General features: G+C 41.8%; 1 protein-coding gene across 5 annotated transcripts in view; it reads left to right on the forward strand.

The window, feature by feature from the left end:
- Positions 1-24,977, forward strand: part of ATP8A2 (ATPase phospholipid transporting 8A2) — a 333,748-nt gene that overhangs the window by 196,505 nt on the left and 112,266 nt on the right. For all 5 annotated transcript variants that reach the window (XM_060273822.1, XM_060273823.1, XM_060273824.1 and 2 more), the window contains 2 exons: positions 17,718-17,792; positions 23,255-23,377. In XM_060273822.1, coding sequence (XP_060129805.1) covers positions 17,718-17,792; positions 23,255-23,377 — 198 coding nt within the window. The remainder of the gene's footprint in view (positions 1-17,717; positions 17,793-23,254; positions 23,378-24,977) is intronic.

The raw sequence follows: 24,977 nt of genomic DNA on the forward strand, positions 1-24,977 counted from the left end.
CCCACGAGCTGCAGACTCCTGCTCAGATTGTTTGAAGCCCCATGCAGTGTCTTGGAAATGAAAGGGATCTAAATGATCTTAAACGGCACATCTGTTCTATTACTTAGTTCCATGCCACCACCACCCCCCCAAAAAAAACTTCTGGCATTTGCATTTACAAGTACAGTCAGGCTTCTGGTGATCAAAAGGTGGAAGTTGTTGGTTTGTTTTAATTAGTATTAGTAGTACATTTTCTGCCATTATGCAGATGAGAAGATAATGGTGCAGAGGACTCGTATCACTTGCCCCAAATCACATCTGTTGAAGCACGCTTGGTCATCCTGTGCTCCTCTAAGGCAAGATAAATCTCTTGTTCCTTGGGGTTATGGATGTTGCCAAAGGATATGGGGCATTTGTGGTCACTAGGCTCTCAAGCAAGATGAATTATTTCCTTTCTAGTATTACAATGGTTTCCCCTCTAAGAAGGTTACGTTTGCCTTTCAGACATCGCCACATTCTTTTAACTGCGAGTCCTGCAAACTTAAAGCATGCCGCCGGAAATATAACAAGTGCAATCCCTTGTATACAATTGCCTGGGAAAAATGGAAGCCTCGAAGTTAATTATTAATCGACTCAGAAAGATTTCCAGGCATACTTTGCTGATAAAGCGCTTGCTGCATAGAGAATGGGATTGTGTATCTGCGAGGAATGGAAGGAAAAGAGAAGAGCTCTCAACTCCATTTTGGCAATGTAACCTTCAAGAGGCTGGTTTGCCTGTAATAACCACAGCTCCAGAGAGCTGATTGCAAAACACTGGGAGACAATCTCAATCAGGAATATTTCTGCCGCTGGCAGTCAGCACTGACAAGAACCTTTTCAGTTGCTTAAAAATGGCTCGCAGCAAACTCCTTTCCCATTGACACACTCCTGGTTTTAAATTCCCAGCAAATATTAATTATTTCACACAGCCCAGCTTTGCACAGAAAAAAACCCATGCGGTTCATCTTTGTAAAATGATGTAACTATCTGTAAGTATTCCCCCCCCCACACTCTCTCTCGCTCTCCATTGCCTATAGTGCTGTTTTCATTAAAGTAAAAGTAGCCTTGATAATGAAACTGCAACAAGTTATTGGAAAGTCTGGAGGAAGGAGGAAAAAATGGGAGCGGAAGCACTGTAGTCAGTGGTAGAACACAAGCCTTGCATGCAGAGGGTCCAAATTAAATCCATGGCATCTCTGGTTAGCAGGTGATAGGAGCAGGCTCTGCCTCTCAGAATAGATATTAGATGAACAAATATCTTCTCCTCTAGGGCTGAGAGAGAAATCCACTTCACCATTTAAATCCAGTTCACCATTTACAGTGGTACCTCTGGTTATGAAGTTAATTCATGAAACTGTTCTTAACCTGAGGTACCACTTTAGCTAATGGGGCCTCCCGCTCCCGCTGCGCCGCCACCACACGATTTCTGTTCTCATCCCGAGGTAAAGTTCTTAACCCGAAGTAGGCTACTATTTCTGGGTTAGCGGTGTCTCTAACCCAAAGTGTTTGTAACCCGAGGTACCACTGTAAAAGGAAACCTACCTAATCCACACTTTCCAAAGCAAGAAGCAAACAGAAACACGGCCCTCTTTTGAAATGCTCACTTCTCTGAATTTTGCAGTACAACTAACATGCAAAGAAATGTATACATTAGTGTAAAGTGTGCATATGAATGCATAGATTAGTGAAAATAGCATACAAAAATGCACGATATTGTAGAACGTTAAAAATGACATTATTTATTATGGGAGATCGCATTGGAAAATTGTGTATATTACTCAAAATTGCATGCAAAGATTGTGTATTAGGAGAAATTTGCACTGGAATGCCAATGAATTTTCATGAGGATTCACAAACTGATGTGGCTGGTTGAAGGCAGCTTCCCTCTGTCTATAGAAGTGCAATCTAACTTACCTGCTTACAACCTTAACCTACACACAACTTGGTTATGGCTCATGGCTTGTTTGGAGTGAAATAAACCACAAGATATAATACTAAGCCAAACCAGTAGTGGAATGAGCTGGAGAGAAGTGACATACCAGCATTTTTCTTGCTGTTAACAGGCTTGTTCATTCACACTAAGCCATTGTTTGCCTTAGTGGTGTTGTGTGAACCAGGCCAGTATTTGACAGCCATCCAAAACAAGTATGGAATGTGAGCAAATCCAAAGGGGCAAAGTCAGGAACTCTTCCTTAGAATACACCTTACAAAGTTTCAGAGACAACAACAGCAGGACACAAATGGTTTCACAGCTGAATGTCTCAGCCTTGCCCCCCAGAAAGGGTTAGCACAACATTAGGAATTCAAGGCCAGTTGGGTATTACCGGTACTTTTCCTAGTGTGGCAGATGAGCTGGATAATTGCAAGGGGACACAGTTAGCTGACTACACAGCTTGTCTGGAATAACTTCAAGGGATGGGGAGTTCGGTAAGAAGTGAATTCTTACTGTAGTCAGTAAAAGAAACTTTGGTGATATTTGTGCCCAATCCCAGTTTTTGCATTGCCACTTTATTGCTGGGTCTGCAATAATGGTCCCTCTAGGTGCCCTTTTTATTGTTCTTATTAACATCTTTTATGATGGTTGTGCTCATGAGAGAAGTCATGCACAATCCACTTTAAATACTGTTTGCTCCTGCGAACGTTTTGGGGGGAGCATCATGCTTCGCTTCCTATCAATGCATGCCCTGTAACACCCTGCTGAAACCCTGTAACTTTTTATACCCTAAACATTCTGCTTTCTTTTCTTTCTTTCTTTTTGTCCCGGTTTTGTTGCGCTATACTGCAAGCGTGCCGTTCCAGAAGGCAGCGATGCAATAACACCGGGAAGCATCACAGGATCTTTAATAAAAGCAATGATCTATTATAAATCCACCACTAATGCACTGTTATTACATCAGTGACATGTTACAGAATACAGTCTTTAAAAAAAACCAGTCTTGGAGGGGCACTGAGCCAAGTTCCATTTCTGCCTGGTAATACAAAACCAGGAATATGCATATTTTTCCTTATGGTAACTGTTGAGGAAAAAGACATCACATTGACTATTTTTTTCTCTCTCAAATTGAGGTCTCTCTGCCTTGTGATCCTTTCCCCCCTTCTATAAAATGATGGTTTGCTCACTGTTATGACGTTGAATTACCTGCACACCTTTAGATGTCACTATTTATCGGATAAACTAAATGAGAGGAATAAATGGATGGAACTTGCAAACTGAGCCTCTAAAATCTATGGAATTGAACCCCTACATTGGGCCGACCGTCAACCTTTCCACCTGCTGCAACGGGGGGATTAGCTATAATCTACATATGTCAACTACAAAGCCAAAGGTCATGACCTGCGTGTTAATTTATGTTAGGGGCGGAAGAAGAAACAACATTTGACTGACAAGATGACAAATGCAAAAAGGCACTTGACATCTTTTAAAAATTATCGGGGTATTTGCTACAGTGGCAGGAAAAGTAGATTTGATAGTTTCTCTAGACTCTAAAGTTAGAATTGCTGTAGGTAGAAACTTGGAGATCTGGAGTGTGGATTTCGCTAGATTATTTTGGATGGAAATTACGTGTCGTGAAAGAAACCACATGAAAGTACTGGGTGCAATTCCTTCCTAAGTCACTTAAAAGCTAAACTAGAAAGCTGTGATATGGAATTTATTAAGAACTTACTATATGTTGCCAAGATTTGTGTTGCCACTAATTTAAAAGAAAGAAACCTCCTACTGTTTGCTTGATTGTTTGGAGCAGATGCAGAAAGTAGCTGAGATCATGAAGTTATCAAATTATATTAGAATCAAAGAAGAACAGCAAATAGATTGTGGAGAAACTGGGCTTTATTTGTCCAGTATTGGAATGTTCAGTCATTCTTTTTATGTTCTTCATTGTAGACCATCTTTTGTTGAATTGCTCTTACCCAGATTTATTTATTTTGGGGTTTTTTAAAAAAATTGGACGCAGTTCCATTGGAAACAGTTGAATCCGTTCCCAAAATATTAAGAGAGGCAGTTTGTCCTGTTTTATGTATACTGAATGACTGAAAAAACGATTAAGGCAAAGAGGAATTCTTAGGCTTTCTTGTATCGCAAGATGAATGTTGTTTTTAAAAACAAAGCTTTCCTCCTACATTTTGAAGTTCCTCTATTGATGGACTTTCCAAGCAGCAGAATTAATCTGCTTTCCTTCTTATTTATTGATACAGAAGTTAAGCATTTTCCCACCTAATTTACCAGGGCTTTTTTAACCCCAGTGGACATTTCACCTCTGGGACATGCATTCCGTTCACCATAGTTCTGAACTATATCCATTCCAACACAATAGTGTTAGGCCTGCTTCATAGGAAATGGCCCTCATGGGGATGCTGCTTATATTTGCGTCAGCAGGACCTTTCGTGATATTTTTAAAAAAGGGTAATAATAATAATAATAATAATAATAATAATAATAATAATAAGTGAAAATTGCATGAAATTTGCATGTGTCTAATTTATAAGGGCACATGCTAATTTAGAAATGGTTACTATGGTCTGTACACTACATCTCACCATAATGAACATAGGAAAAGCATGCTGGATCAGGCCAGTGGTCCATGTAGTCCTGCATGCTGCTCTCACCCTGGCCAACTGTATGCCTGTGGTAAACCAGCAACCAGGACCTGAGCACAATATCACTTTCCCCTCCTGTGGCTTCTAGAAACCGATACTCAGCATTACTGCCTCTAAATGAGGAAGCGGAACATAGCTATCGTGGCTAGTAGACTTTGTGCAGAGCTCAATATTAGTTGTAATGTTTATGCATGATGTCGATCTTGAGATTTTTGCTTCTGAGTAGTACGTCCCCACGACAGGACCATGGCACTAAGGGTGTGGATTAAGCCTTTCCCCCATGGCCCTGATATTCCACATGCAGAAGCTGCCGTGCCAAGATTGACATTCATGGAACCTTCTCTAGCAGGGCAAATAACAGCTTCAGGTGGAGATTTAGGGCAGGAGGATATGGAGGAAGTGGTTGTGGTTCTTTTGGTGGCCTGGACCCAGCCCATTTAGGCTTGGGTGATGACACTCATGGCTTCCCTAAACAATTTCCCTCTTTCTTTTCCTGAGAACTGTTTTACAATCACCTTGGAAATATCTTGCTTTTTGTTGTTGTGATGATATGAAGAATGGGCCATAAATGAATACATGCACATTTAGGAGTTAATATAACTCCCAACCTAGGAGATGGAAAAGAGACATGTCTGATAAGTGAACCATCTCATTCAATTCACCATCTATCATGTAGATTGCACAAACAGGAGGAAAGGCAGACCCATGCCAAGGGTAAAAGGCCTTGCTATGACTTCTCTTATGTAGATCTATCTTAAGTCTAAAGCGAGTTGCCTCCACAACAGCAGGAGGTCCTTTTTACCTTTACCTTTACCCTTACTTTACCTATTTCTTGGGACGATTCTCGAGTCTGAAAAGTACACACACCAGGCTGTTTATTTTATTGTCAGATATATTAGTGAGATTTTCAGCAAAGTTGCCATTCTTTTCTCTTTCCCCTGTCCCCAGCTTTTATCTGCCCCCACCTTCCACCTTGTTGTCACCCTTAATTTTCATTCTGAACAATTATTTCAACTAATGCGCTTCTACAAAACTGAGTGGAAAGTCATGGAACCAGAGGGCATATCCCTGACCTTAAGTCCTAAGGCAATCTGCTGGTCAGGATATGCTGTTCCTTAAGCTGGGAGTACCATAAATGTAGCATCCCCATGTCTCTTTCTCTCTGTCTGGTAATGGATAGGAAAAGAAAATGGTGTGGCATAATTTCACTGCTGTGGATATGTAGAAACACGGACCACAGTTACATCATATTGTGCCTTTCCTACATGTTGGGGGAGAAGAGGAGGTGCTCTCAGGATCCTTCTTTCAATGGCGGTCCTGTGGCTCATGCTTAGTTCTGCCCTTCCTCACCAGTAGGGCTTACACTAGGGACACTCAAAGATTTCATTATGCTTGCATTTTTAAGTGAATTGGAAGAATACATGGAACACATTCATTCTTAATTTTTCACACTCCTCTGAATTCTGAGACACCTTTCAGCTAAATAATAATTTTAGTTACAGGTAGATACCAAAAAATAAAAATAAAAAGTTAGTCTTTAAGGTACTGCTGGAAGGAATTTTTTATTTAATAATTTTAGGTTAAGGTACACTCCAAAATCCATATTAAAAGCATGTGGGTTAGATAAAATTCAGAAAGGAGAATAGATTTATGAAGGAATGCATGTAAGACAGGCATTGGTCAACAACAGAGAGCCCCATCAATCCCTAGTATGCATAGGATTGTAATCTAAATGCTCAAAACTGCGAAAATAACAAATAAAATGAAAAGGAAGGAAGAGCCAGTGGTTTGAACAACTCACAGTGGCCTCCCCAACAACCCCACTAGAGGTTCATCCCTGAATGACATCGGGGGTCTGTAGATTTGTGGTAGGGCACATGCTTTTCATGCAAATGTTTCCATGTCCTCCCACTCTGCTACTGGCAGAGAAATGTTGGCAGTATTAGCTCCGGTATCTGGTGAGATCTCATGGGCTGCATGAGATTTGGCACAATTTCTACAATATCTTGCCCAAAATCAGCTCTGCTGGCAGCAGAGGTAGTGGGGTGGGTAGGCTGCCCCAGGGGCTTCTGCCACCTGAGACAGCGGTATCGTCCTGTCTAATGGCCTGCCCAGGCTGTTGGTATTTTGCAGGAGGGATTTGAGCACATCTCATAAATGTAAGTTTCTGCAGTTCAAGTGCTTTGTTGCCTTGGTGCAACAAGCCCATGTTAAAAGCACATAAGCGTTTGCAGTTAGGAAAGTGACAGGGATGTGGGATGAATGAATGATTCATAGGAAGACATATAAACATATCCCACAAACAATTCAGGAATCAATGTTCATTTATATTGTGATTTTCTTACTGTGGTATTATTATTGAAGAACGTTTATTATTTGTTCGTAACCACCCTGCAAACAAATCAGAAAAAATGCTGAATATCCAAATTATATATTCAAAGCACAGTCATGGCTCCCACCCACCCACCCCAAAAAATCCTAGGAACTGTAGTTTTTAAGGATGCTGGGAATTGTTGTGTGATCACCCTCACAGAACCACAATTCCCAGAGTTCCCTGGGAAAAAGAATTGATTGTTAAAGCACTTTAAATTTCTTATGTGGATGTACATGAGCTTTATGGAAGCAAATCAGGATGCATGCTCAATACCAAGAAGTGCTTGGTAGCTGCCACACACTTCCAGTGAAATCTTAATTTTGTCCTAAGTCCCATTGATTGTTCAGATAAACATGCAGAGAGACTCTTCTGATTCCTAGCTCCTCGGAAAATGCTACAAACAGAGTTTTCAAGCTGTGCAGCATTTCTTTTTATGTTTCATTAGGGGGGGGGAGCTAATCAATTTCCAAAAAAGCTGAAAAGATAATTTTTGAATTTTTTTTTAAAAAAAACCTGCATTGGTTGGTGAAATGATTTCATGTGCTTATAGTGTACTGTGTATTTTGGCAAATGAATTGCTTAAGCTGTAAGAACCTTTGAGCTTTTGCCAATAGTGTGTAGAGGAGGAGGAGGAGGAGGAGGAGGAGGAGGAGGAGGAGGAGGAGGAGGAGGAGGGCAGTGTATTTCCCCAGAAATGGGTTGAAATGCTTTTCAGGTGGAGAAGGTAAAGAGAAGCACAGAAGGGAAATGCATATTGAGGGCGAAAGGAGACATGACGTTAAATGCATTATTATATTTAACGTGCACCTTTTCTGGAAAAGGAAAATTGCCACTGCTCTGCCGCGGTCTTGATGACCTTCCTCCTCCGTTTTCTATTTGCATTAGCTCCAGTTGGAACAATTGGAGTATTCCTCCCAGGGTGAGCTATCCTCTGTCATAATATCCTATTGCACAGTTAAGCAGAAGGGCCAATATTGGATTTTGTTCTTCTCAGACATTTTTATACATCCTAAAGCATAAGAGAAATATAATACTGTCCTCGTACTCCATGCTTCTGATATATTTAAAGGAAGGCTTTCCATTTCTGTAAACCCTAAATGTACAAAGTTGGCAGAGGCTTTGTCCTTCTTTCACAGTGCCTTTTCATTTATTTCATTGTTTGGATTCTGCTCGGAGCAGGATATTAGGAAACCTATTTCATCCTGTTCTGTTTTGACAAATGTTTATATACCAACTCCCTAACACTCCCATTTGCCAGGCTAAAATCTCCTAAGTAATTGTGTTCATTCTGGAGCCAAGACGCATGTCCCAGTGCCACATCTCCCAGTATAGCATTGCGGAGAGCCATCTCTACCCCCAGTGAGCTCTTTGGGGACGTGTCTCCTCTTCATTATAGAGAAAACAGAATCTTGTTGCTTGTAGAGATAGCAGCTAATGGCCTGGTTCACCTTAGTTAGCATTAGCTGAGCCATCTGTCCAGTGATCACTTAAACCTGGGTTTATTACATCACAAAATAATTAAAAGCACCAGCAACAACAGCCGAGCCTAGATTGTAGTTTGGATTTATTTAATTTTTTTGCCATTCTTTCTTTGCACCTTTGTCAGCAGCTCCTTAAGCATATTTAAGGAGCTAGTCTGGATCTGCACATAGTGCTAAATTATGATTAATGTTAACTGAGGTTTATAAGCCAACTACAAACTTTGCTTAGCAAGTGACCTTTATCCATAGTTTATAAGCCATAATTAACCAGATGGCCTGGCCTGCGTTCTCACATCACAGTAAGCTATGGTTTAATAAAGCATAGTTTAATGAGCTGCGGTTTAGCATTACATGCAAACCCGGCCATTCTCTGTGTGTGTGTTTGTTACAGACTTAGCTTCAGTTGCATGAGCCCTCATCTCCATATAGGAGAAATGCTGTTGCTCTGTGCGTAAAGCACCTGCTTTGCATGCAGAAAGTCCCGGGTTCAATCCCTGGCATTTCAAGGCAGAGTAGGAGGCATCTCTGTGTGAGAATCTGAAGAGCTCCTTCCATTCATTGTAGAAAGTAGGGTGCTGTATTGGAGCAATGAGATGACTTTGTATAAGGCAGCTTTCTATGTTCCTATATGGGCAGAGATTAGAGAGTATGAGTGGCAACCAGAGAATTAGGAGATTCCCAACGTAGCTGACTATTACTTATAATGCAAGGGCATGTCATTTACCCCCTAGCATGGCATATTACTGTGACACTCTACTTTTAATCTTAGGGGTCTTCTTTTCCCATAGCTCCTATACTTCAGAGTTAAAAGGTAAAGGGACCCCTGACCATTAGGTCCACTCGTGACCGACTCTGGGGTTGTGGCGCTCATCTCGCGTTATTGGCTGAGGGAGCCGGCGTACAGCTTCCAGGTCATGTGGCCAGCATGACAAAGCCGCTTCTGGCAAACCAGAGCAGCACACGGAAATGCCGTTTACCTTCCCGCTGTAGTGATACCTATTTATCTACTTGCACTTTGATGTGCTTTCAAACTGCTAGGTTGGCAGGATCTGGGACCGAGCAATGGGAGCTCACCCCGTCGTGGGGATTTGAACCGCTGACCTACTGATCAGCAAGCCCTAGGCTCTGTGGTTTAACCCACAGCGCCACCCGCGTTCCATATACTTCAGAGTTACTACTTCCAAATTAGAAATGTAGCTACTTCTCATTTGTGAAGTTGCCTGAAACTAACCATGATGCTAAAATATTTTCGGAAACCAAATACAAAGCCTTTGATAATAAGACACACACAACACAGTGTATAAAAATCCAGATTCCCCCCCCCCAAAAAAGCCAAGCCCTTTTCTGTATGCCTTCGCTATAATCCTTTCCTTCATCAGCAGAGAACTTGCCTGTAAGACGTATATATAATTCATGGCTTTAAAATGTCAGTACAAATGCTGCCTGATTTTTAAAAGGGCTAGCAGATTGTTTCAAACCACATTAAAGCGTATCCTTCCCTTCGTGCGAGTTGCTGGTCAATTACACACTGGTGAACACCGTATCATAAAAAATAACAGTCTGGATTGATTGCAGGCTTCAAGTGAGAAGATGCTGCAGACTCTAATTAACATACACCAAGCTATTAATAGTGATAGTCATGTTATATTCCTGGGGAGTACAGCAATGGCCTCAATTATTAGAGTGAGAACAGAACAAAGAAGTTCTTTTGGAAGGAACTACAGGACCATTTAAGGGTGTAGACGGACAGAAAATTTGTTGGGCTGGTTTAGAAGTTCTCTCAATTGCAGTCAGTGTAAACATGGAACTCAGAAAGGGGGGGGATGTGCAAGTCTGTGGCTGATGGATTGCAGCTCAGTGGCAGAGCACATGCTTTGATTGCAGAAGGTCCCATGCTCCGCTTCTGGCTTCTGCAGTTAAAAGGATCATCTAGGAGCAGATAGGAAAGTTCTATCCAGGAGGTCCTGTTAGGAGATAATGGAAAGACACAGTCAATCAGAACAGATAATGCAGAGGTAAATAGGAAAATTGTGAATTTTGCTTACAAGAGACATCCAAAGTTCTACCCTGGAGGTAGAAGATGGGCTGCTTTTTAAGATTATTATTAAGCTAAATACAGTATAAAAGCTTGTCGGAAATGCTCTGAAACAGGGGCAGGGTACCTTTTTAGCTCAGCTGGTCAGATAGCTATTTCTCCCAACCCTTTGAGGGCTGCAATTTGACAGGTGGGTGGAGGCACCCACCTGTCAATCACCTGACATCCTTTTGCCCACAAGGGTCCTCAGGAGCCCTTTTCAAAGTGCCCTTTTGATCATCACTTTGAAAGGGGCTTTGAAGGGGGCTTTTCAGACACTGCCATTCATGCCCCCCACCTCTGTTCTAAAATCCCAAGTGGCATGAAAACTTTTGTTAAATATTATGAAGCCCTGAAACTCTTTCAGTAGTTTTAAAAGGTAACAAAACATACACAGGAAGCTGCTGAGTCAGACCGCTATTCCATCTAACTCAGCACTGTTTACACGACAACAGCTCATCTGGGTTTCAGACAGGAGTCTTCCCCAACTTTACCTAGATGTGTCAAGGGTGAAACCCGAGACCATTTGCATGCAGAGCATAGAGCTGCCTGTGGCCCTCAAACATGGTACATAACCTCCCGATAACTAGTCTCACAGCCTGCTCCACAGAAAATTAGGGTGAGCTGCCATCCTCCTCCTTCAGACCATGATGTAAAATTATCCCTTTCAAAAGGTCAGTCATTCCCAAGACAGCCAACAAAGAAAAACCACCAGCATATTTCAATAGGAGAACCAGGTGCAATGCATGAGTCTTGTAGTCGAGTTAACAATGCAGTTAAGCTCCTGTATTTGGCTGTAAGACAATTCCACCGCACTGAAGGTTGGTGGGATTAGATCAATTTAAATTCTGTGGTCTTGGGCTAAAGTGATACACATTTTTGTCTGTTCTTCGGCATAAGATTAATTGATTCACTGATCATCCATCCCATCCCATCTGGAAGCTTGGGGCAGGTAAATTACCAAACAAAATTTATTCCATGAGCCTATTCCTTTGCCTAGCTTTGTGCAGATAGGTTTTATAACCTAAATGGTGCTCTGTGGGTATTTTTCAGAGTCGGTAATGGGAAAGAAGTGGTATTAGCATGAGCATCACCAAGTTCTCAATGAACTGCCATTTGGAAGCACTGTCCTTAATTAGAAGCCTAAGAAAATTCACTCTTACTTAGTGCCTAGCTTGACCGAAGCCATCATTTGAAATTTGCACTTCTGCAAATTTTGCAATGCAGTACTCCACCCAAGTAATGTGTACACAAATGTAACATTGGGGTAAAGTGCATAAGAAATGCATGTCTTCATTAAAAGAACATACAAAAAGGCACCATATTAGGGAACACTGTTTTGCCAAAATGTGTATACAGTAATAGGCAAATATGAATACGAAAATGTGTATATTAAGGAGAAATTTGCACTAAAATGCTAGTGAATTTCATTGAGGACTTATAAAAATTAAAAATAAATAAATTGTGAATGGATGCAAAAATGTGGAAAACTGAATTTGGGATTGGATGAGTGAGGAACTGAGAGAAACCAGAATTGACAGATCCATCCATTGCTGACAGTTGGTATAATTAAGGGGGAATCCTCAGTGCACATCTGCCAACATCCTTCCCACAGGATCACTATGGTCACATAGGCTGGGTCAATAGAAAAATCCTTTCCCCCTCTGGAAATCCCTTTCGTGTACTCTTGTGATAGCTGTTCCTAAGCCAAGAAAATAATTGGCAAGCCGAGTGAATCTCGGGCACGTCTGTCATATTCATTATCTATAACAAGATGATGATTATGATGATGGTAAATAAAACTATATTTTTTTAAAGGAAGATGATGCTGCACTCCTGTGAATTCTTTTTCAGGCCATGTGCTCTTGAGGAGGATATGATGCTGGTATTGAGAAATTAATCTGTCACAAGGAGGATTTTAATCAGGATAGATTATTAGTGAACTGCATATGAGATAAACAAACATCCTTTATTAGCCTGTTTTTTTTTAATAAAAAAGAACTGTTTTTTAAATGCTTATTTGGCAAAGGCATGCAAAATGTGTGCAGAAGGAGAGCCTATATTGAGAATTTAACACATTCTCTGTATGTACAGTATCCAGCCTGCCTGTAATTGGTGCCTGTGGCGATTGTTGATACCCTGATTACATCAGCTTTCCATGCCCTTTAGCAGGATTGGGGGAAAGCTTTCTAGTCCTTGGTAAGCTGCCTATTATCAAGACATCATAAATGTTCACATTTAGAAGAGACAATTTGCCACCCCAGCACCTTCAAGCGCTTAAACAAATTAGTTCCTACTATTTCAAGCGTTAAATGCTCCATAATAATTATGTGTAAAGCCGTAAATTGCAATTAAAATAACTTAGGATCTTGTTCAAGTGAGGCCATTTTATGAATACATATTTTTCTGATCTTTTTCTTAAAATGCATTCTATGGCAGGTGAGTGAGCTTTGTGGCTCAGGAAATCGGCAACAGGCCATGGCCTTTCACCTCTAGGTCACCTGCTTGCATTTGGCTTGTGGCATTATAAGTTTGTTTTTTTAAAAGGATATTGATTCATAAACATTCTTTGTGAAATGGCCATTTGGACTTATGCCTTAAAGGACAAGAGCCCCTATCTCATAAATTCACATATAAACCAGAGGTCACCTAGTTAGACTTGCTGTGTTGAGATAGCATTGTAGCTATTCTTCAAAACAGGCAGGATGACCAAGATGGTGGAATTTTGGAATGTAGCAGTTCATGGTGCAGGTTGGTTGAGGGGTTTTTTAATGGTCCCTGGCATAAAAATTCTACGTGCATGCTCACTTCAAAGTTATTGGTGTTTGTTTTGCCTACAGCACCACCCTTCTATAAATGTTTGCAGACTTCCGGATCCAGCAGGCATGGCTTTGGGTCAGGTTTGTGCACTGTCACCTCCCTTACAAATCCTCCACCAGAATTTGTAGTCCTAGCCATCCAAAGGTGCAGATCAAGGTGCCAAACACTAGGTATGAATTTTGCCTAAGGATTAAAGACTATTGCTGCTATCTGAATCACATTTAATAGTTTATTAAACCATGGCCTAGTGTTACATGTGAATCGAGAGCAGCAGCTTAGCTATGTTTTATTAGGTTGTGGTGAAAGGTTCCTTATTAAGCAATATTTTGTGGTCAGCTTATAAACCTTCGTCAATGTTAACCATAGCATAGTGATTTGGGAACCCAAATCTCATTCTCAACTGTGGTTAAGGAGCCACCCCCACCCAAAAGCTACAGAGCCACAAAGTGAAGAGTGGGAATCCTATATAATAAAGTGCAAGTGTCTCTGCATCCAGTCCCTGTGTCCCTGTGTCCGCACTACTGCGCATGTGCCCCACGGACACAGGGATTGGACGCAGAGACTTGACGCACACACACACGCACGCTCTCCCCACCCCACCCCTCTGCCTACCGTTTCCTCGCGGTCCTCAGAAGAATCGCGTCCTCCTGGGCGCCCGCTGGCCAGCTGGGCTCAGCGGAGTGCCCCGATGAAGCGGCGACCCTGGGAGGGGCCAGCCGCCCCCCCCCACGCGCCGCCGCCGAAATAGGCCAAATAGCGGCCTTCTCCTGGGCGCTCGCTGGCCAGCTGGGCTCAGCGGAGCGCCCCAACGAAGCAGTGGCCGTGGGAGGGGCCAGCTGCATGAATGACACTAGTAAATAAATAAAATCAAAGCACTATCTCTGTGATGTAATAAATCAGTGTTTAATAGGTTGTCTGCCTAATGCCTCAACTTTAACTATAGTTAACCTTAACCATAGTTTTACATTATGTGTGACCAGGCCACAGAAGTTTGTTCTCTCTCTCTCTCTCTCTCTCTCTCTCTCTCTCTCTCTCTCTCTCACACACACACACACACACACACACACACAAACCTAGCAAATCTGCAAAATGGAGTGCCTCTTTCTCCATATGGAACTGTGCCCTGCCTCGTCATTTCACACGCTCCATTTCTTATAGATGTTGCAGCTAATCTCAGATCTCTGCTACGTCAGCCATAATAAGGTGAGGTAATGAGAGCATGTCAACCTGGATTTCCAGCCTTAGCTCTGAGTTCCCTTGCATTTGAATAAGGCCCTCTAACGTGAACTCAGAGAAGCCTTTCATTTTGTAATTGTGTTATAAATAAGCGGCCCTGGCATTTCTGACAGGCAGGCAACAGTTAAGTGGAGCAAAGAAGTGCTCCTTTCCCAAATCAGAAAAGCCGTTTAATAACTCTGGGTCCATTTACTCATAGCATTGCCGCCGTTGTGGGCTGCATTCCCCAGGAGCTTGGCAAGGTGAGCTAGACTTGGCAAGCTTTCTGACCGACTCACCAAGTCGTGAGTCAACAGTGGGCAGTCTCCAGCATGCACAGCTTTAAAGGCAGTTAGCATTTCTTGTTAAAACTGGGACCTGGAGAGGGAAGGCAGATGGAGTCCCCCCCCCCCTATATCTCTGAGAACATCGCATAGGTAGTCTCCACAAGCAGCAAGCTCTTTGCAAGCTACGCAGGGCAGTTTGTAAGTTATGCCAAAGGTTCCCCACATCTGATTTAGGTAAACAGAACACAAACTCTTTGTGCTGATTGGTGGTTGACAAGGGAAAACTCTGCAATGCTAGTATATACGCTGTTTTTCTATAATGCGGTGTAATCGGGACAACAATGTTGGAAAAGAATGTATAACACACATATCCTGGTGAAGACACGAAAAGCTCAATGTGTTCTCATTATGCTTCATTGCCACCTGTGCAGTTCTTGCATAAATAAATACCATGTAATATTTCCATTTTAAAATACCAGTTTCTTCCTTAAAAAAAACACACCTCATTATGTTGTTGTTGTTGTTGTTGTTGGTTTGGGCCCATCTACATAGTAAATCCCTTGAAGTGAGCGGGTTTGATTATCCAGCAGAGGATTATTTTTATAAAATACAGTTTTCCAGAATTGGATGTGGTTTCAAAAGATTTTGGTTTTGCCCATAAAATTCCCAGCAGCACCTGCAAATGATAAAAATGAGTTCAAGACGCTCCGTAAAATGTTACAAGTGATGTTTGTGTAGCAAAGCCAGATTCCTCTTTTTTCTTTCTAGAGGAGGTTAATGTTTGGAAGAGTCAGAAACATATCCCAGCAACTCTCTGTAAAGTTGACATTGATCCAAGGATACAGCATAAATCTTTCAGCAGTTTTCTTTTCTTTTTTTAAGTACCTAATAGGCCAATATTGTCTAAGAAAGCAGGTAGAAGAGTTATAAAACAATCTCATAATACCTGGTGGGAAAAGTGATGCCACAGAATGGCAGGTGAAAATCAGTACAAAGGTAGCAGAATTTGTGCCTCCCAGTAAAATGCAATGTCTTGGTCCTAAAGACTGCAGTCTCGGGCGGGCTCATCCAGGGGTGTCAACTTGAATAAAATATTGGCGGAGCCCAGAGATGCCCCACCCCACATAATTGATCAAACGCGGCACACACACACACACACACACACACACACACCATCTGAATGGCAATGCCCATCAAATTTGGGAGGGCAGCCTCCTCAAATACTTTGTTGGGGGGAATCGAAGGGACCTTAGCCCCTAGGAGTTGGCTCCTATGAGCTCAACATCCTGCCGAGTTCTTACTAGCGGGGTAGAAGTAAGAGAAGTGGAGTGTTAATTGCACACTTTTCCAGTCAGGGAAGGAAAGGGCATTGATTTAAAACCAATGCCTGGATAGACATGGGTTTCTACCATGCTTGGGAGCATGATATCTGAAGATTCACGAGTAAAAGGACAGATTACTTCAGTGTCCATGTTTGCTGCTGTAACAGCATGCTGACTTTCACCTGGGTCTCATACTATCCATCCACCAAGTATTAATTGCAAGGGCATGCAGAGAGCTATTCTCAATGGCTCATCTCCAGCTGTAGAGCTCCGTTTTCTTATCTATTTTCCAGAAGCATAGGTTTATAATACAGCAGCCCAGATCCAACACAGCTTGGCCTAACCAGAACTGGTCTGAACTCCAGAGTAAAAGGGTGGTGTGCTGCTAGTCCATAAGGAAAAAATCCACCCAATCCCAAATCAGGGCAGTGCCTTTATTGGGCCATTTGGTTGGTTTTGTGTAGGTGTAACCACCAGAAGCCATGCATGCAGTGTTGTGAGCCTGGTTCTGTGGAACTCTGGCCTTGCTGAGATTAGACAGGCTTCCTCCCTGTTGAACTTCAAGCACCTGACATGTACCTTTCTTTTTCAGCAGACACTTTAAGGAAGTTTTCTGTTTTTGTGATTAATTTTAATCCATTGGATGCTTTAAAAAAGAAGAAGAGTATACCCCTTAAGGACTTAGTTGTTGGTGTCTCAGGAGACAAAGGAAGAGTGTGCACCCTCAGGGGAAAAGTCGAACATTTGAAGAGTGAAAGCTCCTGCTGTGCTCTCCACAACCGATACAGGGGAGACATGTTTTCTTGCAGATGAAGATGAAGGTGGCAGATGAAGGTGTCCAGTTGTGCTGCTAAAGGTGCACCATGACGTTCATTTTCTCTCTGCTCCTCCCAGTGGTCATTCCTTCTCTGGTCACTGCTGTGGGTATACAACTGGACTGTCTGTCTCCAGGCACTGTGGTTTGCAAGGGATTCAGCAGGATATAAACACCTAAGATAAAAGAAAGAATTTGCCAGCACCAAGGGATCTTCATACTCTTTTACAAAAGATTTGTTATTTTGGTGCAATGATGCAAATTCTACAGGTTGCCTCCCATCACTTCAGCGGCTCTATTTAAAAGAGAACAACTGTGAGCACTTATTTTTAGAACCCATCCAGTGTGGTGCCAGTGTGGTGTAGTGGTTAAGAGCGGCAGACTCGTAATCTGGGGAACCGGGTTCGTGTCTCCGCTCCTCCACATGCAGCTGCTTGGTGACCTTGGGCTAGTCACACTTCTCTGAAGTCTCTCAGCCCCACTCACCTCACAGAGTGTTTGTTGTGGGGGAGGAAGGGAAAAGGAGATTGTTAGCCGCTTTGAGACTCCTTCGGGTAGTGATAAAGCGGGATATCAAATCCAAACTCTTCTTCTTCATCATCCAGCAGCTGTCTCCAGATGATGTCCACATTGCACACTCTCCTCTTCTTCAGTGCATAGAAAGAATGTTTGTGGCATGTTGATCTAAAGCCTTGTGTAACTTTCTTCTATTTCAGCTTTGGTTTGCATTCGTTAATGGATTTTCTGGGCAGATTTTATTTGAGCGGTGGTGCATTGGCCTCTACAATGTGGTAAGTGTCCCACGTCTCAGCTTGATAACATGCAGAGCCCGGATGGCATTCCACTTCTGTTTATGTCTAGGTAGTTTATCTCTACTTATCATCTGTATATGCATTGTGAGTAATGGCGGGTGGGTGGGTGGGAGTGGGAGCTATTCTTGCTTTGCCTTAGATTTGAGGGCAAAAATTAAAATAAAAGCACTTGGCATATTCTAATTTGGAGCAGCAACAAAGAATCCATTCCAGGAGAACCACCATTTCCAAAGCCCTGCTTGTCAGCCAGTGCAGAAAGTGGGGTACAGATTCCCCCTTGATTTCCCCCCTTTTTTTCTATGCCAATTCCAGGGAAGAAATGGGGCTCCAGATTCAGTTGTTGCAAAGCCCCACCTCAATCTATTTCTAACACTCCTGAAACGCATTGTTTTTGGCCTTACTGAATCAACATCAGGAATCACAAGACAGAGAAACCAGTAGGAGAACACTTCAATCTCCCAGGATATTTTATACAAGATCTCAGAGTAGCTGTCTTATTACAGAAAAAATTCAGAAACAGACTGGAAAGAGAAGTTGCTGAATTGCAACTCATTACCAAGCTTAAAACCATGGAGAGACCTGGTCTGAATAAGGACATTGGATTCTTATCTCATTATACATGATAAAGCTTTCTTCAGCCATCTCCCCCCTTGCTTTTTCCTGCAAGACCAATTGCAGTGGTCAACAGTCATTAACAGTCGTCAACAGGTTTACCACTCCTATCAGCCAATCACCTATTCCCACCACCCTTCTGAGTTATACCCCTCCCCACCCTCTGACTATACATAAGGGTCTGGTGACTTCTGTTTCAGTGTATCTAAAGAAGTGTGCATGCACACGAAAGCTGATACCTATGACAAACTTAGTTGGTCTCTAATGTGCTACTGGAAAGAATTTATTTATTTTTTGAATCAACAATGGTGGCAGAACCAGCAATGGCCTCCAACCACTGATCTCTCTCACTGACCATAAAAGTCTATAATATGTCCATCACCCTTTTCAGGAGCTTTCGGGTGCTCTCTGAAGAACATGAATTTATAATATTTTTCATAAACTCAGTTAAAGAGTTTCATTACTTTCCATTCCAGTTGATACTTCTAGACCAGTGTTTCCCAACCTTGTGCCTCCAGCTGTTTTCGGACTACAATTCCCATCATTCCTGACTACTGGTCTTGCTAGCTAGGGATGATGGGAGTTGTAGTCCCAAAACATCTGGAGGCACAAGGTTGGGAAACACTGTTCTAGACCATTACCACTCTTTTGTCCAAACCCCCAGACTCATTCAATTAGATATGCAATCAGACAGCAAATTCGGAACAATATGCATGCTAGGAATTGCATCTCCCTGAATCAACAATGCAGTGGAAGATTGCACAGATAATATGTGCATGACCATAATATTGCATCACAACCGATAAGGGAAGAGGGTGTGGTGAAGATGTTGAGTGTAATAGGGCATTCTCCCAAATAAGTGTGTATAGGATTGCAATCTGCGAGTTAGCTCATCAAACACCAAATCAGTCAGCCCCAATAAATATGCTAGTATTTAAGGTGTCACAGAAATTGTGGGGGGGGCGGTACTACATAAGAACAGTCAGAAAAAAACATGTCAACCTCTCCAAAATATTGATGACACACACACCCCACATCAGTATTACCGTGTGGTACATACAGGGGATGGATTAGTGTATCCCAAAGGCCTTGTTATACAAAAACTGCTCGTGGGAATAGCCACCTCCTCCGAGATCCACAATTGCTCAGCTGGCAGCTGCGACCGGGGCAATCCCAAGACAAGGAACAAGTGACTTGCTCCTCATGCATGTGGACACAGCGAGGAAAGTCAATCATATGAGCTGCCCATTAGTCTTGGCTCTCATCTAACGCATAAGAATACAGAATGCTCCCCATCTGGTGTGTTGCTTTGTGACTAATTCAAAGGAGATGGATGACATCATGGAGCTAAGAAATGTACTTGCTGTTACTGATCCCCAGGAATAGCCGGCCCTTTGTTGAAGCTGATCTTCACCTGCATTCTCCAGGCTTCTTACATGTTTCTGGCAGGAATCAAACTCCAAACTTTTAAAAAAGGAACTGGTTTCTCTCTCCCTCCCTCCCCCCTTCGCAAAGAAAATAAATAGAAACCGTACATAATTAGAGACAGCTGGTTGAAGGTAAATACAGTGCAGGAGATATAAGTCTAGGTAAAGAAAATTCAAATGATGTACAACTTTCATTATGGGAGGTAAGGGGTGGCGTTGGTTTGTGAGGAATTGCAGACAGCTTTGCTCTTAAGCATGAATCTTATTTCAAATATGTACTCAGCATTATCCTCCAATGGCTTTAATTAAATAATTAGTTCATTTGTTCATTTAAATTGTTGGTATTCTGCCTTTTCATAAATGGTTTAAAGTGAGCAACGGTCACAAAACACAGTAAAACAGTAGTATCAAAACATAATAATAATAATAATAATAATAATAATAATAATAATAATAATAATAATAGCTGACAACATTATATACAGCATCAGGAAATATTAGAAACCAACCAAAGAAGCATTCCAAAATGAGAGTAATACAGCTTCATTATGAAAACATCATATATATGTATGATATATGCGTATGTGTGAGAGTGTGTGCAGAATGACAGTGGACTTTTTTGAGCCCACAGTTGGTGGGGTAGTGCTGCTTCCCTGACCTTCCATCTTCCCCATTGCTGTGGCATATCAGGAGGGGGCGAGACAGTGGTGAGGGCACCACAGTGCAAATGCACTGGCAAAGCCAACCCAGTCAATTTCCTGTGTAACTTGTAGTTTTGCCAGAAGATACAGAAGCCTGAAGGATGGAAGAGAAGAGACAAAGGAGAGAAGGAAAAAGGGAGACACTAAAAAGCCAGGGGGAGCACATGGTTGCCATGTTTAAACTCAGAGAGGGCTTCCTTTCCTAGAAGAGGGAAGTCTGCTAGTTCTGGCATAAGCTGTCAATCCAGAATTGTCACCAGGGAATACTAAAAGAACAGAAGAACCAAATGACTGTGGGCCACCTGCTGAATTTCACACATTGATTGGAGGCAGGCACAACAAATAGTTGTAGTCTTCTTCTTACCCAGGCATCCCCAAACTTCGGCCCTCCAGATGTTTTGGACTACAATTCCCATCTTCCCCGACCACTGGTTCTGTTAGCTAGGGATCATGGGAATTGTAGGCCAAAACATCTGGAGGGCCGCAGTTTGGGGATGCCTGTTCTTACCTCTGTTACACAGGTGGTTAACAGTACACATCAGTTAACCATCTTAATCTGATAGTTACAGTATTATTCCTTAACCATCTAATTATGTGAACATCTGAATATTTCAGTAAGGAAAGTGGCCACTTCCTCAAAGCTATTCTCATTGTTTCGTGGCTCTGCAGCAGCTTCCTTGTTAATAAAATGCAAAATGGGGAAATTGCCTCCCCCCCCCCTGTGTCCCTATAGCTTTATCACAGATTGTATAAAAATGTGGTGGGTGTACAGATTTGGAATCAGCAGTAAATTCAGCTAATTTACTGTTCAGTTCTGCACATATCTTCTTGGAATACAAGTCCCACTAATAATCGGTGGAAATTATTTTGAAGTGATTATACTTGTGACTGCGGCCCAGACATCATAAGACATCCTTTACTTGCTTGTTTATTGCAGCCATTTATGCCCCCCCTTTAAGATCATAGATTGTCCCAAGACTGCTTGCAAGTCAAGTCAAAATCCAATTGTAAAATCACAGTAAGACAATGGTGGCCTTTGAGCATCACTTTAAAGCAGAGATAGGGAATCTGTGGCCTTCCAGATGTGTTAATGATTTATTTTATTTTATTTATTTCATAACATTTATACAACGCTTGATCGTTTTTGTTTTTTTAATAAAAAAAAACCATCAGAGTGGTTTACAAAAAAATAAAACCATAAAATCGGGGGGGGGATACAATACATTAAAATTAACAGTCATACCTTGGAAGTCGAACGGAATCCGTTCCGGAAGTCTGTTCGACTTCCAAAATGTTTGAAAACCAAATTGCGGCTTCCACGGTCAATCAGAAGCCGTGGAAGCCCCACCAGACATTTGTGTTCCAAAGAACGTGCACAAACCATAACAATCACTTCCTGATTTGCGGCGTTCAGGAGCCAAAATGTCTAAGTTCCAAGGCATTCGGGATCCAAGGTACGACTGTACAAGAAGTTAAAACTGTGGTTTAGCGTGATGTCTGAATGCGGCCAAAATCAAAACAGAAACTCACTAGAACCCTTTCCCACAGGATACCTGGTGAGAGATGCCTCTGGAATAGAGGAAGAGATAGTCCAGCAGAAGCAGGCACTTCATGTTATTTTTGCCTCCTTCCTTCCTGGATTCTTTCCTGAAGAGCAGCTGAAGATTGATTTAGACTCCATGTGATCCACAGCCTCCTTTGGCTGTTAAACATGCATTTACTTAAAACATTTGCTAGCTGCCTTGGAAATACTTGTTGAAAGGAAGGATATAAATCCTTTGGAATTAAATGATAAATTTGCAAGAAATAAAAATAGGTCATTGGACTTGATATTAATGAGGTTGAGGTCATCCATCCTCATTTGCTTCACATATTCTAAAATATGTGATAATGGTTGTCTGCTCTCCTTTTGGCCATTATCCAAGGCATCAGATGTATTTTGGATTCCCATTGCTTGCTACAATTGCAGGCCTGTGTGTCTCTTAACTAGGAATGGTGGACAAATCTGATTCACTTCTCATTTAAAGGTGAACCTAATTTGCACTTTCTAATATGCGAACTGAAACACAGCCTTCCTTTGAAACTCACATTTTTTTCTTCAATTTCGTTGTGCCATGCTCCAGCCATAATGTGTGCAAAAATGCATGTGCTAGGAGTGAAGTGTGCATATAAATATCAGTGAAAGCAACATAGAAAAAAATGCATCATGGAAAATTGCTTTGCAAAAATTATATTAGGCAAAACTGCATACAAAAATGTGCATATGAGAAATTTGCACCCAAATGCTGATGAATTTAAATGAGGACATTTAAAAATAAAAATTGGAAACTGGTGTGGAAATGTACAGAATTGAATTATCAATTTCAGTTTTTCAGTTGTCCATTTTTGCCCATTCCTAATTCCCAACCCATCTGTTGTTTGACCCTTTCCGTCATCAGCAACAAGGAAACCCAACCTGCCCCCATGGAGCTCCCTCACTGGATCACTGGCCGCCTTTCGCTTTGCTGTTCCCAGCATTCCAGTGGTGAAAGCTCTTGTGCTTTGAACTGTACAGTTCAGATTCAGCACTGGCGATTTAGCAGAACTGCTGCTATTGTTTTTAACAGTGTCAGGATTTTCTCCCAGGTATGAAGCATGCTCTGCAGCTTGTTTATAAAGTTAATGGTTTGTTGTTTTTAATTACTTCCTTTGTTTTCTCTAGATTTTCACGGCATTGCCTCCCTTCACCTTGGGAATCTTTGAGCGGTCGTGCACTCAAGACAACATGCTTAGGTTTCCCCAGCTCTACAAAATTACTCAAAATGCCGATGGGTTCAATAGCAGGGTAAGAGGCAATGTTTTGCTTTGGGGAGGAGGGGGAGAAAACATTTGGGATGCGCTTTACTTTAAAACTGAGTTTTCCATTTGTACTATGGCATCCCAGTTTTGTGCAGGTGGAAATGGTTAATTCTTAATGGTCAACAGCAGAAATAGCCAATATGGTGCTCTCTAAATTTTGTGAACTCCAACTCCCATTAGTCCTCGTCAGCACAGCCAATGGTCAGGAATGTGGCATCCTGTAAGTGGGTGTTGTACGTGGAAGCCACTGCAAGCTTCAATACTTGTAGTCTTCAATATCACATATGAGCTGGTCCTTGGGGAGCTTTGTGCTGAAGAAGCCAATGAACCCAGAGATCCCAAGTCAACGTGCATGTTTCCGCCATTGAGCCATGCCAAGACTCAAATCTCTGAGAGCTGGTTGCATTTCACCCAGAGGTTAAGGAAAGGTAGTGTACCCATGTATACTTAAAGCCTCCCCTCTCTTAACTATTACTTCATGACTTTCAGGACAACTTAAGCATTAGTAACAAGTTCAAGAGCTAAGCCATTGTAAGCCCTGGCTTAATTTAAGCCATGAATGTCAACCTACAAGAGCTGGCTCACATTACCCTTTGAGACCATGGCAGCCACACTATGTGCTGAGCTCATGGTTTGTATTTTGGCGCCCAGTTCCGATGTTGTGCTGGAAGCTGATCTCCTGCTGTGTTCAGTGTGTTGAATTGACATGCATCCAGCTCGCTAAGTCCTTTGGTAGCATGGGTAGAAACCAACGTGGACTGATTTAAAGCCACATCTGCAATGAGTTCAAAAAGTTATGCATAGAGTTCCAAACTAGAATGTTCACCATAGAACTCACATACATTACAAAGAACCTCCTAGACCTGCATGTGAATTAATCAGCTCCACAGTGTGCCCTCTCTGTGGCACATGCTGTATAACCATGTAATGAAATGTCCCCACTCTTTCACCTGACAGCCTTTCCTTAAGGCTTCCACCCCTCAAGAGATTCTGTGAAAATATTGAGATGACTTTATTGTTCCTGTCAGGTTGAGGTTTTAAAAAGATGTTTCAGGGAGATATGCAGGTAAAATTACACTGATGTATTTTCTTTTCATATTTTAGAGAATTTCCTCTTCTTTCAACCTTCTTGTTTTATTAACCTATTCGTACTAACAAAGCTTCAGCACTCGAAGCTTTATTTTTTAAACAAAATGTGTATGGTTCAAACAAAGAAAAGTTCTGAGGCGGTGCTCATCAGAGAAGTCTTAAGATTTCAAGGGATAATTGTGAAGCACCAAATGTCCATCTCTCAAGAAAACAAACTTAGGATTGGGAAGTTGGGGTTTTATGGAGAAGGGTTGGTGTGCTCCTGTTAACTTAATTTTCTTCATGGTTACTTGGCGAAAAAACAGTAAAGGCAGCATTTTACTTTCATATTCTGCTAAATGTCTGCACTGGTTGCATGGTTAACTTGAATCATTCAACATAGTTGTATATAGTTTCAGAAAAATCGTTGTATTGTGTAGTTGCACAGGGCATACCCAACAATCTGATGCGGGGAGATATTTAAGAAATTGAAAAATGGTTTTATAACCACAGTATAT

Source organism: Zootoca vivipara, chromosome 4 (assembly GCF_963506605.1).
Source record: "Zootoca vivipara chromosome 4, rZooViv1.1, whole genome shotgun sequence".
NCBI classification, from domain to species: domain Eukaryota; kingdom Metazoa; phylum Chordata; class Lepidosauria; order Squamata; family Lacertidae; genus Zootoca; species Zootoca vivipara.